General features: G+C 40.8%; 1 protein-coding gene across 2 annotated transcripts in view; it reads left to right on the forward strand.

The window, feature by feature from the left end:
• Window positions 1-14,848, forward strand: part of cacna2d2.L (calcium voltage-gated channel auxiliary subunit alpha2delta 2 L homeolog) — a 189,508-nt gene that overhangs the window by 156,338 nt on the left and 18,322 nt on the right. Inside the window, exons 13-27 of one of the 2 annotated variants that reach the window (XM_041590779.1) lie at window positions 316-394; window positions 966-1,015; window positions 1,207-1,296; window positions 2,430-2,501; window positions 3,341-3,415; window positions 3,581-3,655; window positions 3,901-3,972; window positions 4,267-4,338; window positions 4,438-4,499; window positions 6,920-6,996; window positions 8,622-8,642; window positions 11,585-11,645; window positions 12,648-12,745; window positions 12,825-12,915; window positions 13,322-13,384. In XM_041590779.1, the coding sequence (XP_041446713.1) occupies window positions 316-394; window positions 966-1,015; window positions 1,207-1,296; window positions 2,430-2,501; window positions 3,341-3,415; window positions 3,581-3,655; window positions 3,901-3,972; window positions 4,267-4,338; window positions 4,438-4,499; window positions 6,920-6,996; window positions 8,622-8,642; window positions 11,585-11,645; window positions 12,648-12,745; window positions 12,825-12,915; window positions 13,322-13,384 (1,058 nt within the window). The remainder of the gene's footprint in view (window positions 1-315; window positions 395-965; window positions 1,016-1,206; window positions 1,297-2,429; window positions 2,502-3,340; window positions 3,416-3,580; window positions 3,656-3,900; window positions 3,973-4,266; window positions 4,339-4,437; window positions 4,500-6,919; window positions 6,997-8,621; window positions 8,643-11,584; window positions 11,646-12,647; window positions 12,746-12,824; window positions 12,916-13,321; window positions 13,385-14,848) is intronic. The other variant, XM_041590780.1, reaches the window with a different exon arrangement.

Below are 14,848 nucleotides of genomic sequence, written 5' to 3' on the forward strand. Positions count from 1 at the left end.
ACTTCCAAACATGATAATAACTGGTACAAGACATTACCAACCAGGCCCGGATTTGTGGAGAGGCCACCGAGGCGTGGGCCTAGGGGGGCAGCATGCTACGCAACCCCACCAACATTGGTCAGAAACGCTGGGGGTGAGCAGGAGATGCAATAGTTTTTTAAATCTTCCGTGCACCAATACCCATTGCTGTGGTCCTGATGATGAAAATGTGAGTGAATAAAGGGGAGGGGACGGGGGCCTAGGGTGCCCGCTGTGTAAATCTGGCCCTGTTAGGGATAGGAACGATATAGCTTTCTGACATGGTTTTTGTTACAGGTGCGTGTATTTACCTTCTCTGTTGGGCAGCACAATTATGATGTTACTCCTCTTCAGTGGATGGCCTGTGCGAATAAGGGTAAGGAGTAGAAAGGTGGCCATTGCCAGTGATTGAGATTACGATTACTTTGGCTGCAATGGGCTCCTGCTTTAGTGCACATTTGCATCAGTGATCACAGTTAACCCTCCTATGAATTCTTGGAGAGCAGAGCATTGATGCAATTGTGTAGAAGTATATGTTTGATCTGCATACAGGTTAGGAAAGCAGTTCATCAGTGCAATTGTGTAGAAGTATATGTTTGATCTGCATACAGGTTGGGAGAGCAGTGCATGGGTGCAATTGTGTAGAAGTATATGTTTGATCTGCATACAGGTTGGGAGAGCAGTGCATGGATACAATTATGTAGAAGTGGATATCATTTCTGGTGAGAATAATTTGAGAAATACTGGCTGACATTTTCAAGCCGGTGTTAAGAGTTTTGAACCTACATTTTTAGTGGATTATCAATGCCCAAACACGTACCATATGCCATAATATTAGCATGCAAGACATACAATTTAATGAGTGTTTGTTAGCATGCAGTCAGTGCCTTGTACTTGCTTTATTTCTGTGTTAATGGCTTGGTGCTCTGACCTGTGCTTTTATTCAGGTTACTATTTTGAGATCCCGTCTATTGGAGCCATCAGGATTAACACTCAGGTAGGATGAGCTCTCCGTGCTGAGCTGTCATGTTGGTTAACAAGGTGGTCTGTTACAAGGGATTAGTATTTCTATGGGGTTTTTGTTTTGGGCTGCTGCATGGGGATTTTTTCTATAACTGTAAATCATGGGGCAGGGGTACCTTTTTAGCTTTTAATCATTAAATGGTTTTCCTTATTTGTTTTTATCAGGAGTACCTGGATGTCCTTGGGCGCCCCATGGTATTGGCTGGAAATGAAGCCAAACAGGTTCAGTGGACTAACGTGTATCAGGATGCGCTGGTGAGAGCCACTATGCTTATTGCTCGTCCATATTGTATGTGACTGCCATACTGTATAACAAACTGTTTTAATGCAACCTATGTACTGTTGTGGCTGCTTTGCATCCTCTGTGACTCTTCAGTGTTCCCAAGCTTCAGCCATTGTAGTTGTCCTGGGAAGCATGGACAAAAGTATATGTTAATCTAGACAACTGAACTCCTATTTTTGTCTTTACCCAGGGATTCTTTTAGGCTTTGCTAAACACCAGAGTTAAAGGGGTTGTTCACCTTTAAATAACTTCTTGTATGATGTATAGAGGGATATTCTGAGACAATTTGCAACTGGTTTTCATTTTGTATTATATGTGGTTTTTGAGTTATTTAGCTTTTATATTCAGCACCTCTCCAGTGTGCAACTTCAGCAATTTGGTTGCTAGTGTCCAAATTACCCTAGCAACCATACATTGATTTGAAACTGAAATTTGGATAGGAGAGAACCCAAATAAAAAAATAAGTAATAAAAAGTAATAATAACAATACATTTGTAGCCATACACAGCACATGTTTTTAAGATGGGGTCAGTGACCCCCCATTTAACATCTGGAATGAGTCAGAAGAAGATGGCAAAATAATTCCAAAACTATAAAAAAAGAAAAAAATGAAGGCCATATAAAAACTTGCTTAGAATTAGCCATTCTATAACTTAAAGGTGAACCACCCCTTTATACTGTATAGCAAGCCTTATACAGGTACCGCAGTGGAGCAGTGGGTAATTCAAGTTCTCTGATTCTCCCTGTGGTAACAAATAAAACTAGAGGGGCAGGTGTTCTGCCTATTGGATGCCTCTAGCATTCAGTTCACTAGGTTCAGCATTTAGCACAAGCTGTGGTTTATGCAGTGGGCAACTACACCTTAGGGTAAGCACATGGGGTAATTTGCAGCACCCCCCTTAGAAACAAAGTTGTCTAAAATATCTTTTCATTTCAGTGCACATTTAAAGGTTACACTCCACTTTTTCCAGGCTTATTTAAAAGTGGCTGGGTACAACTACAGGAGTGCTAAAATAAGCAAAATCCTGGGCTTACCCACAGCATGCTCTCAGAATGCTGTGGGTAACTGCAATGGTATAATTTAGCATTTTCTTTTGTCTCCTAGGGTCTTGGATTGGTGGTGACTGGAACTCTGCCTGTGTTTAACCTAACAGAGGATACAGGGAGTGCTGGGAAGGTGAGATACTGGCTAATAACTCCACACCATGATATTCAGGGGATGGGCCCCAGTCTTAGAAAAAACGTTTTCCATCACTGAGTTAATAATGTGTAATGCACAGATGGAGTTCACTTTTTATTAAGAGACACAATGCTCTACTGCATTCAGTGCTGGCATGGATGATCCCCATTTCTGCTCACAGTGTAAATCCATAATGCGTCAGCTGCTCCATCATACTCCATCTTCATCAAACCTGATAGACATGCACTGCTTATCTTCTATTTGTTTTCCTTAAACTGACTAGTAAAATAAAGCAAGTGGACGTAAGCTGGCCCACATTGATAAGTATTTCCAGCAAAACTGTATATTCATTTGTCAATGACCCCCATCCCAATTAAGCAACCCTCCAACTGCAGGCCAATGAATGATCAGTGCACTGTTCATGTGTTTTGCCATATTATAAAACACGTTTCATTTTTACTTCAAAATTGCACTTAGACCCTTTAATTAAATGATAATATCCACCCCATATACAATTATGTGGGCGATATCATGGTCAAGGCATTCTCCATAGACTTTGGAAGAGGAGTACATATTGTTTATGACTACTAGGGTGTGATTTACTGAAGACTGTTTCTCATGTCAGATAACAGCTTCCATGCTGCAGTCCACCCCTGACCCACAGTTGATGGAGCTTGTTTGTAGAGAGGTGATAGGGGAGAAGAAGTACGTATAAGGATATAGATCTATTGTGATTAGCAAACAGATGAACAGTAAAAAATCTCACCTATTGTTTCAATGACCCTCTCCCTTGGGTTTATGTCTTTTAACCCTCTTTCTCTCTGTCTTCTGAACAGAACCAGTTGATTCTAGGGGTGATGGGAATTGATGTTGCCTTGGATGACATCCGCAAGTTGATGCCTCGTTACAGTGTAAGTCTGCTGTGAAAGCTGGGCAGCCCTATAAAGGATTAACTGCTTGCTTCATCTACATCAAATGGGTTGTTTGTTGTAGGGTGTCATTTTTGTGGGGTCCATGGTGCAGGGTTGCAGACATTATACAATACAGTAATATTGCTTTTTATCTTTCTACTACAGTTGGGAGCCAATGGATACATGTTTGCCATTGACCTGAATGGATATGTTCTGCTGCATCCCAACCTGAAGCCACAGGTATATCTCAGCTTCTTTCACTCATCCCAAGGCTCCATCATGCATAGGAATTTACCCAATATAGAGGTCCAACGTTTTCCCCAGAATTTCAATTCTGTCATCTGCAAAATTTGACACCCTCCATTGGGTCTTTCGGTCACCCCTACCAAGCGTTCTTACTATTGTTTTACGTTTACTATAACTTTTGAGCCATGTTTTCATGCCCATTTTCTAAATTCCTACCAATGTTTCCCTGCTTCTTTTAGATCATTAACTTTCAGGAACCAGTGACTCTGGATTTTCTGGATGCTGAGCTGGAAGATGAGAATAAGGAAGAGGTGAATGCATGCGCTCAGTGTTGTGATGTTCTGATTACAAACTGCAATACGCTAGCCATTTCCCACATTCTTTCTCCAATTGCTCAAGCCCACCACTTTTGGTTACCTGCAATTGTTCTATTCTTTTCACCTGTATTTTATTCTGTACCAATTCCGATCTTTGACTTGGCCTACCATGGTCATTGTCTGATTGCCTCCACTTTATCCCCTGAGCTTTCGCTATCTGGTCACATACTTGCTTTTTAGTCTTCCTGGTTGTATGTGTCACTCTTTCTATGTCCTGTTCCATCTCAGATACGCAGGAAAATGATAGATGGATTGGAGGGTCAAAAAACTATCCGCACATTGGTGAAGTCACTGGATGAGGTAAGACCAAATGCAACAAAAGCATGTGTATACCATGTGATGCCTGCAGCATACCCAATAAATATAATGTAATTAATATTATTGTATTTCCCCTTACAGAGATACATTGACGAATCCGAGAGAACTTATACATGGGCTCCCATACACAGCACAAACTACAGGTGAGAAGGGAAGGAAGATGGTTTTATGCCTATTTTTCATAAAGTCCTAATCCATGGGCATGTGACTGAGTTATCATGTCAAGTGGGGGCCTGCAGCAGAATTGCACATAAAGAGGTCACATCTTGCCCATTATTTGGCCAGCTCTTCTCTAAAATAAAAATATACAATCTGTCCACATTATGATATATAATTAATATGTTGTATAGATTGGACTTTATTATTATTAACATGTATTTATATAGCGCCAACATATTGTGTCGCACTGTAAAGTAAATGTGATTATAAAACTAAATCACATGAATTATATACATAGAACATATGGAGTTACATTCATCACAATCAATACATGTACAAAAAGGTGAGGAAGGCCCTATGCAAAAGAGCATACACTCTAAAGGGAAGGGAGTAATACACAAGGTGTGAGCAAGATCAAATTAAGTGGGTGAGAAATGTGATATTGTATGTGGTGTTGCGTTTGGTAGTTAAGCAGAGTGAGGGTAGGCTTCTCGAAAGAAGTGCGTTTTCAGAGATTTCTTGAAAGCAGAAAGGTTTGGAGAAAGTCGGACAGACCGTGGGAGAGAGTTCCAGAGGAGGGGTACAGCCCTTGCAAAGTCTTGAATGCGAGCATGTGAGGAGGTAATGAGAGAAGAGTTGAGTAGCAGGTCAGTAGAGGAGCGTAGTAAGCGGTTGGGTATATAGAGATGAGTTCAGAGATGTAGGATGGGGCAGAGTTATGAAGTGCTTTGAAAGTCAGTGTCATTAATTTGAATTTGACTTTATTTCAGGAAATGGAAAAATCACATATAGAGATTTACCATTGCATTCAAAGATCCTCTAAAACCCAAAAAAAAAGTGCATTTACATTGGATGTGAACATAGTCTTCACTTTCATCAAACGTTACTTTTTCATTTATTATGGATACCATTTCATTGTTAGGCCTTTAGGAGCAGGTTATAAATTATTTATATTTTTTTCAATCACTCAAACAATATCAGTAAATGGTTATTGTTAACCATCGCAAGTGATTGTTATTTGCGAATAACTTTGGTCAAGAATACATACCCAGAAAATTTTCACTAGGATTAATCTCTGTTGCTAACAATGGGCCACCAGTGCAGTGTAGCTGCATGGGCTGCAGGCAGAATTAAATGCAGTTTGCCAGCATTCTTTCACACTGAGCCTGAAATGGACTAATGGTCCAAGATACTTCTATTATTTGTCTTTCAGTAATCTAGAAAAGACAAGTCTAGGGATCCATGCATTGAACAGACTCCTGACTCTTAATTGACTAAATGTTTCCAATCTGATAGGCTGGGTTTTACCTAATTCATGGGGAATCTGTAGTGTGCATGAGGCTACAGGGTAATGTAATAAAATGTGCAAACGGGTGCTCAAGTTTAGTAACTCATAGCAACCGACCAGTAAATGCTACCTGCTTATTGGTTGGTATGCATTTAAAGACGAGTGGCAAACTTTTCACATTTTATTGCAAATTACTCTCTTAGAAGTGATAATAGTAATAAAGCCCTTTTTTGTGGAGTTTCATTTGGCTCTTCACTTTTTTTCATAAGGCTTAAAAATTCGGCCCAGCTGAAACAATACCGTATGAAACTGACACTTCTGTGATTCAAAGAATAACAGAAAAAACAAAGCTGTTTTTCTTTTCAGATTGTACTTTGTAGGCTTTAGGCACTGCATTCCCAGAATGCTTTGTGCTGGTAGAGTTGCGTCCTGCCACTGCCATCTTGTGGATAGATATGTTATCTGTTATCCCTTATATCATGCAAATCCCACTTATTATGAGTGTAACTTGGCCATATATTATATAACATAAGTTCAGTATTGTGCAGTATAAGTGCCCCTGTGCAAGTCCTTTATGGATGGCATTTCAGCTAGTTTTTGCATTTAGCACTGAACCCGCTCTTATTAAATTACACTCCATATCTTATTTCCTCTGGAATATTAAACGTTAAACTGAGAATATCCAGTCTATGCCCCTGTAGCTGTTCTTCAGTAAAGTAAAGTAAAGTAAAGTGTTCCCATTGATGGGATGCTGGGAGTTGTTTAGATACAGCTGAAGGGTTGCAGGTTTGACATTGCTAAGTCAACCCAATGGGATAATAAAAGCTTCTGTGCAAGTGTAAATATGGTTAAATGTATTTAATTAAATTTATTTACAGTAAAAGTATATGAACCTTTTGTAATATTTTCTTTCAATTTCTCTTTTAATCCCCTTGTTTGTCTCCTCTTCTCAATCGCCCTCAACTTTGACCTGTTCTTCCCCATTGTTCCTTTGTTTTCTCTTTTGGTTTCTTTACCCTCTTGTGTCCTCATTTCTGTATATTTCTGCCTTCAAATATTCATTTGCTTATTCGTCCTTCTCTCTCTCCCCTTTGGCTTTCTCTTGCCTGGCTGCAGCTTGGGTCTGGTGTTACCTCCATACAGCTCCTATTACCTACGTGCAAATCTGATTGATCAGATTCTCCAGGTGCAGTGTAAGTTTCCCTTTTGTTTATCCCAACAATGTACCTTCCCTGCTCCCTCCTGCCCCCAGCCGGTCCCCCCCAGATGTGACAATGTTGGGGGAAGGCAAGGCAAGAGTACGAGTTGGTGCTGCATGCTGAGCCCTGCAGAGCCTCACAGACACTCGCTGCCTGGAGGTTTGCATGAAAATTCTCCTTTCATCTGAATCATGATATGTCTTTTATTTGATTCATTCAGATTAATCTCTGGATCCGATGCTGCTTCTGTCTTTTTCTTTTCTCTCTCTGTCTCTCTCTCTTTCTCTTTCTCTCTGGCACCCCAGGGAGGGGGTCATAGTAACCCCAAAATGTATTTGCAGGGGGCCCAAGAAAGTATATTTACACAACTGCTTCTTCTTGCACACACACAGGCATGCAGACACCTATCCCTGTCACTCACACTTATAAGGGATCATTTACTTATTGTATGCCCCAGGCACAAGAGTACTAAAATGTACACCTTGGTTCTCATTTGCACAAAAGGTTCTGTGCTGGGAATTGCTGGGCTCCACACTTTGCACTATATTAAGAATTTGGAGAAAGGTGCAGAGCGCACAGTTGTCCTACAAGGCAGTCTTTTATAGGCATTAAGTACAGGGCTCTGCTGTACCTCACACCTGCGAGACGGAGGGAAATGGGGCGCCTTGGATCTACCAGAGCCCATAGCTCACAAGTGCAACACTTTTCACCCTGCCCTTTGTGTTTTAAATGAGCCCTATGCTCTCATTTGCCACACATACACAATTAAGTCACTCACCTCTCTTACTCTTACACACATCTATCTTATATTGTCATGCAAGCACCTGTCCTACTTTCATTGTTTTACTATCTCAGAACAACCAATCAGCAGTAAGCATTTACTGGGCTGCTATTTACAAGCAAACATGATTGGTTGTTATAGAACTTTATTTTTTTCTTTCTCTTTACATCTCTCTCTCTTCTGCCATGTTAAGCGTCTCGCTATATTCTATCTTCTTTGCCTCGCTGTTCTACTCCTCTGTATGTCCATCTGTTACCCATCAGCCTTTACTCTTCTTGTTCACTATCCGGTCTGTTTCTTTTTACTTGCCTCTCAATCACTGTGTTGCCATCTTCTCTCTCTTCTTCAATTTTGTCTCTTTCCCTTCTTTTATCCGTTTCTTTTCTTTATTGTTTTCTTACTCACTGTTTTATTTCCACTTTTGTTTATTCTCTGATGCTCCATTGTCTCCTGTTCTTTTTTGATGTTCCTCTTCTTTTTCCTTCTGATCTGCCTGGTTTTCTCTCTACCTTGCTGTCCGTCTTCCATCCATACAGTGTCATGGGTTACTCTTCCTGTGCACTCTCTATCTCCTTTTTCTCCAGTTCTTGTTCACCGTTGCTTTCTAGACCTTTCTCTCTTACTGCTGCTTTTGTTTCATGGTGTTTCTTGGCAAGATTTATTTTTTCTATTCTGTTTGGTTTCAGTATGATTATGAGATACAATATTTTTATTCAATCAGCTCTTGAATAAAATATTGTTTGTAATGGCTCCTCCTTTCCACCCGTTCCTCCTTCTTTTTTCTTTTGTGTTCTTTTTCTTTGTGTTGTTTTTCTGGCTCTCTGGTGGATTTTCACAGATTCTAACAAGAAAACTAAGGGCAAGTATAATCCAGCAATAGATCTTCCTGCCCCACAATCCTCCACCCGCCTGCCTGCCCGTCACCCTGCCCGTAATGCCTACTACCACCTCACAGAACCTTTACACCTCCTCCTGTCTGTATCCCTTTGTCACTTCCTGGAAGATCCTGTGTCACCTGATGTTCCTCACGTAGGACTAATGTGTCAGACGTGTGGGGCCTTTGTTTGTCTCTCCTCCCTTCCCTTTTCCCTCCTCCCTTGTTCTCAATGCATTGTTCCTCCTTTAATGTTCACTAACTATTCTGATAATCCTAAATTCTAAACAGCCTCCAGAGGAGCTAGCTGAAGCTGTATATATATATATGTATAGATATATCTCTTTGAATTATATACACAAGTTTTGATAATAAGCTGCGTTACAGGCCCCTCTTTTTGATCAAGGAGTTAAAAAAGGTCTATTTCCCTCCCTGTTTTCCTCTGTGCTCCTTTTTACTACAGTTCTTTCCCATGTTACTCTCCTGTGCTCTTCCTTTACAGTACCTTTCACTCTCTCCTGCTGCCCTTCAACCCTCTTGCACCTGATTATGCTCCTCCTTACCCTCTTTGCCACTTGACCCTTTTCTCTTTTCATACATGATGTGCCTTCCTCCCAGATGCTTGTGTCATCCTAATATTAGCAATTTTGCCTTGCAACCTAACTAGTTCTTTTCACTGCACTTCTCCATCAGCTTAGAGGCATCTGTTATCATAGTTACTAACCACCTTTTCCCACCAATGTCCCTATTGATTCTTGCTTCCTTTAATATACATCATTTACCAGCATGAACTCTTTTCCTCACTTCCATCAAGTGGATTGTCCCCTGAATGCCTCTGCTACTGGTTACCCATACATGACTGTGCCTTCTACCTGTAAGGCAGCTCACATTGCCTCATAGACTCTCTACTAAACCATTTATTTGCTGCCTGCTTTGTAGCTTCCTACACTCATTGGCTCATTCTGTCTTATTCCCCACACCCTTCCTTACCTGATGGGACATCACAAATCATTCTTGGGCACCTTCCTTTCCATCTTTCCCCATTCACAAACTTCCAACCAAGATCCTCCATGTCACACCTAAAACTTGCTTCTTTTCCCCCCTCCATTTTTTTCTCTCGTCTTCTATTTAGCTACCCACCCACAGATGCCTTTCAACTCCCAGCACCTCTGCCCTTCTCATAACCAGACTATCCTTGATGGAGAAGTGGCCTAACTATGAATATATATCTCAATATATTTATAAATAGGAATGTGTTAATGATATCCTCAACTCCCCTCTTGTTCTCTTCCTCTTCCCTCCTCCTCCCCACTCCACACAACACAAGCTACTAGGGGGCATTGCTGAGTCAGTGCTGATAGTGAGGGGACCCTTTGTGGTGGGCAGCCTATATTCAGGGGTGGTGGTCTTGAGAGCATAGAGATTGAGGCCCAGCACTGACCCCTGTAGCTTCTGTCTGAATCCCAGTGATCCTGTATTGGCAATGCTGATGATACAATGATAGTGTCCTGTATTCCTCTCACACCTTCCTACTCCTCTCATCGCTTGCCCCTACCCACCCTGAACATCTATTCAGAAGGTAACAATCCAACCAACTGCGTGTTCCTGGCTCACCCCACAGCTGTGCATTTCAGTGCATTGTGGGTGGTAATTCTAACCAATGGTATACACCCAGATCACCAAGGTTTTAACTCGATTGCTGGCATAGATTCTTATCTCAAACAATCTCTGTAAATCACTTTACAATGGACAAGTTCTTAGCACCCACACCTTGCTAAAAAGAGTAAATAAAATAATCAATATATTTATTATACAAAGACCTCCCTCACTAGTCCCCCACAATGCACTGTGCCTTCTGTTTGGGGGGCTGGCGTGTGCTTGGACTGTCTTGCTGGATCCTCCAGTCTGGCTGTGTCAGTGCCTGAACACAATACTTTCTGTTATCCCTGAATGGCCCACTTGAGCCTTTCTACATAAAGCAGAGCATGTGTGTCCTGCAGGCTCCCACTGGCATCTACTGGGATATCATTGAAGTAGACTGTGCATCATGTCATGTCGGGACATGCCTAGAGACGTGCACACCTACATACACACACAGTCTATCATGCTCTTATGTATGTGGCTACATAGAGCTTTAGATTTACATACACCCAACCTTTCCCCATCCACACTAGCAATTCACCCTTGTTTCCCCCAGTTTACACATGGGGCTGAAAACAGCTGCTTAACCCTTAGTATTGTTTCAATTTAGCACAATATACTATCAGACAAAATTACATTTTCTTTGGAATCACTCTATTGGTGGCCACTGGCCAGTACACCATTGCTGGTATAGATTGAATCCAGCCAATAGAAATGGGTGTGACTGTTATAACCAAAGTAATGTAGGGACATGGTGCTGTCTCCCATGTAGGGTACACGGAGATGTGCATTCTTCTGCCACAACCATTCTTGTACCCCCACTATGTCTCAGTATCTCCCCCACCTTATATTGCTCCCTTGAAAGTTTGCCCAGTTCACGATAAATGAAAGATTAGTATTAGAGTAAGCAGTATTTCTTGACATTTGCCAAATCATAATAATTCACAATGATGATCATGATTTGGCTTGAAAGATCACCTGTAACATCATACAATTCTGATTCTTTCTGTCCTGTTTTACAGTGACCAGCCTCATACAAATGGCCAGATGTCCTCCTGCAGGCCTAGCCTTCCAGATATCGAAAATAAAGTCTCAAATATGAATACTAGGGAGAACACATGTTTCTAAACTCTCTGCACTGAGGCCAACTCTTTGGTTTCTCTGCTGAACACTTCCTTATAAATAACACACAGGGACATATCACATAGGAGAAACTCTTCTTTTAGCGGCCAACACACTGGCACAATCTCCATCATGTGCTGGATAACTTTCTTTCTCTATTACAGATTTTGAATCTTTGCTTCCTAACAACTTTGAATCAGAAGGACGAGTATTTCTTGCTCCGAGGTACTGTAGTTGTAGTCAAATTGCCTTTGCTGAATACGTCTGGTGTCTGTCAGCCTCCTGTATGGCTTATTTTGCTTATTCCACAAATGTGACTTTCTACTTGCCACATCATTATTCTTTAATCCATTCCATTTCCAGCCTATTCCCCTTTTTAGTCTCCTACTTTCTGGCCTACTTTCCTCTTGATCTCTACATTTCTAGTTCCCACCCTCCATTTTTAACTTGTCTTCTATTTAACTCCTTCAATTCTAGATTGTATTCTTCTTCCCTTTCTTTGCCTTCACTTTTCCTCACCACAGTTGTAGTTTCCCTTCATCTTTCTATTTATAGACTGGCTTCATCTTCTGTCTCTCTGTTTCTATCCTGCCTTCCTCTCTCAATTTTCAGCCTGCCTTCTTTTTAAATCACTCCTTTCTAGCTTTCCTTGCTTTTTTCCTTTCCTGCCATATTCTTCCCTTATACTGCCTTCCTTTTGTCTCTCCCTAGTTGTAGTTTGCCTGTCTATGATTTTTTTTCTCTCTCTCTCCATTTTTAGCCTACTTTCTCTCTTAATTTGTAGTCCACTGTCCTCTTCCTCTCACATTTTCTAGTATGCAATACTCTTTAAGTTTATAGCCTGCCTTCTTCTTCCCTCTCCCCATTTCTAGTGTGTCTTCCTCTCACAGTTTCTACCCTGCCTCTTTCTCTTCTCTCTGTTACTTTCCTAACTTCTTCTTTCTCTATTTCTATCCTGGCTTCCTCCTTCTCTCTCAATTTCTTGTTCACCTTCCTCTCCCAGTTTCTACTCTGCCTTGCTCTATGCTCTCTCCATTTCTATCCTGTCTTCTTCTTTCTTCTTCACTTCCAGCCACCTTCCTCTTTTCAATTCCAGCCTAACTTGAACACTCATCTTTGGTTTATTTCTTTTTACTCTACTTATTTTCATTCTTTTCTACAACACACCTTACACAGTGACACTGATTCCAACAGCCACTGTTTTTATTACTATCTTCCACTTCACAGACAATACTGCAAGGAGCTTGAACAGTCCAACAACAACACTGAATTTCTTGAAAATTTTATATCATTAATGGAAAAAGTAACTCCAGATTCTAAACACTGTGAGTATAATTGTAGTTGTATGTAGTATGAGATGGATAAAGAAGATTTGTGCCTGACCTTGGTTATCCTGTCTTGCAGGTGACAGTTTTCTGCTCCATAATTTGATCTTGGACACGGGAATCACACGGGATTTGGCAGATCGTGTTTGGAAAGACAAGGATCTTCTCACGTGAGATGACATAGGACCAGACTTCCCCCATAGTTTAGAAGAGTATATTAATAGAGAACCATAGTCAGTTAAACTGACCCCCAAAAAAACTTCTAAAGATCTAGGATATTCTAGGGTATTGTTCTTATAAACAATAATCAATGCTTACCTTGTAAGTTTTACTTGTGCTTTTTTGGAGTACATAAAATGTAAGAATTTAGATTGTAGATATGTTTTGATGTGTTACTTGAGATTGGTCGGCCCGTACAGAAAAATTGTTCCTTGGAACAGAAGCTAAAACATTCTACCAGAGACCAATAACAGGGTCATGTAAGAGTTCCTTAAATTAAACGTGTCGTTATTTTATCATTGGTCTTTTGGGAAAGATTTCTTCCTCTCAAATATTTTCCGCCCTCTTTCCTTACAGATATGGACTTCTCGCTGTTTTTGCTGCCACTGATGGAGGAATAACAAGAGTTTTTCCCAACAAGTAGGTTTCTGTGTGCTGGGATTGTGCATTGGATTCCGAGCCGTGTACTGTCCATGCAAATAAGCTGATCCCTGTACATACACATTTATTCCAACCCAACACAGTGACCTGAACTTCATTATACTAGCATGGAACCCATACAGTAACTCCAAAGTCTGAGTCCATTGGAACTGGAGTAATATTTAGAAAGATCTGTCTATCTTACACTTTAAGGAGAAAGCATTTTAAAACCTAATGCTTCTCCAGAGGCCTCCCTCCTAAAATGCATCACTGCAGATCCTTAAAGGGATACTGTCATGGGAAAAAATGAATCAGTTAATAGTGCTGCTCCAGCAGAATTCTGCACTGAAATCCATTTCTCAAAAGAGCAATCAGATTTTTTTATATTCAATTTTGAAATCTGACATGGGGCTAGACATTTTGTCAATTTCCCAGCTGCCCCATGTCATGTGACTTGTGCCTGCACTTTAGGAGAGAAATGCTTTCTGGCAGGCTGCTGTTTTTCCTTCTCAATGTAACTGAATGTGTCTCAGTGGGACATGGGTTTTTACTATTGAGTGCTGTTCTTAGATCTACCAGACAGTTGCTATTTTGTGTTAGGGAGCTGCTATCTGGTTACCTTCCCATTGTTCTTTTGTTTGGCTGCTGGGGGGAGAAGGGGGGGGGGGGTGATATCACTCCAATTTGCAATACAGCAGTAAAGAGTGATTGAAGGTTATCAGAGCACAAGTCACATGACTTGGGGCAGCTGGGAAATTGACAATATGTCTAGCCCCATGTCAGATTTAAAAATTAAATATAAAAAAATCTGTTTGCTCTTTTGAGAAATGGATTTCAGTGCAGAATTCTGCTGGAGAAGCACTATTAAGTGATTCATTTTGAAAAAAAAATTTTTTCACATGACAGTATCCCTTTAAATATTGCACCATGTTGGGATGCTTGACGTCATGTTTCCAGGGATCTCAAGCCAGGAGCATGCATGGTTGAAGCTGATCTCGACCATACTTCAACTGCACCTGCTCCTGTCAAGTGATTGCTTAGAAAAAAACCCTCAAGTGATACAATATGTTGCCCACCAACAACCCTATGCTACTTATGCACAATAGGAGCCTTGTGAAATGTGATGATATGCTTGTCTGCCAGAGAGTTTTGGCTGTTTAGAGCAAATATAGTAATTTTGAGCAATTTGTCACAGTATGTGAGACAAAATGCTAAAACTGCTCCCCATTCACTTAGATTAGAGTATCAGCTGACCAAAGCTGCTGGAGGGCTATTTTGACAGGCCATTGTCACGTTTCGAGCAGCAATTGTCTGTCAAAAGTGTGTACCATTACCAGACTGTATCAGTCAATTGCCCTTCAATGTTAATATCAAACATATCAAACAGTTTGTCTCCTGCCCAAAATGATCATAATTGCTCAATGTTCCTTTGTCTTTAAGCAAGGTCAGAACTTCAAGCCGCAC

Source organism: Xenopus laevis, chromosome 4L (assembly GCF_017654675.1).
Source record: "Xenopus laevis strain J_2021 chromosome 4L, Xenopus_laevis_v10.1, whole genome shotgun sequence".
In the NCBI taxonomy this organism is placed as follows: Eukaryota; Metazoa; Chordata; class Amphibia; order Anura; family Pipidae; genus Xenopus; species Xenopus laevis.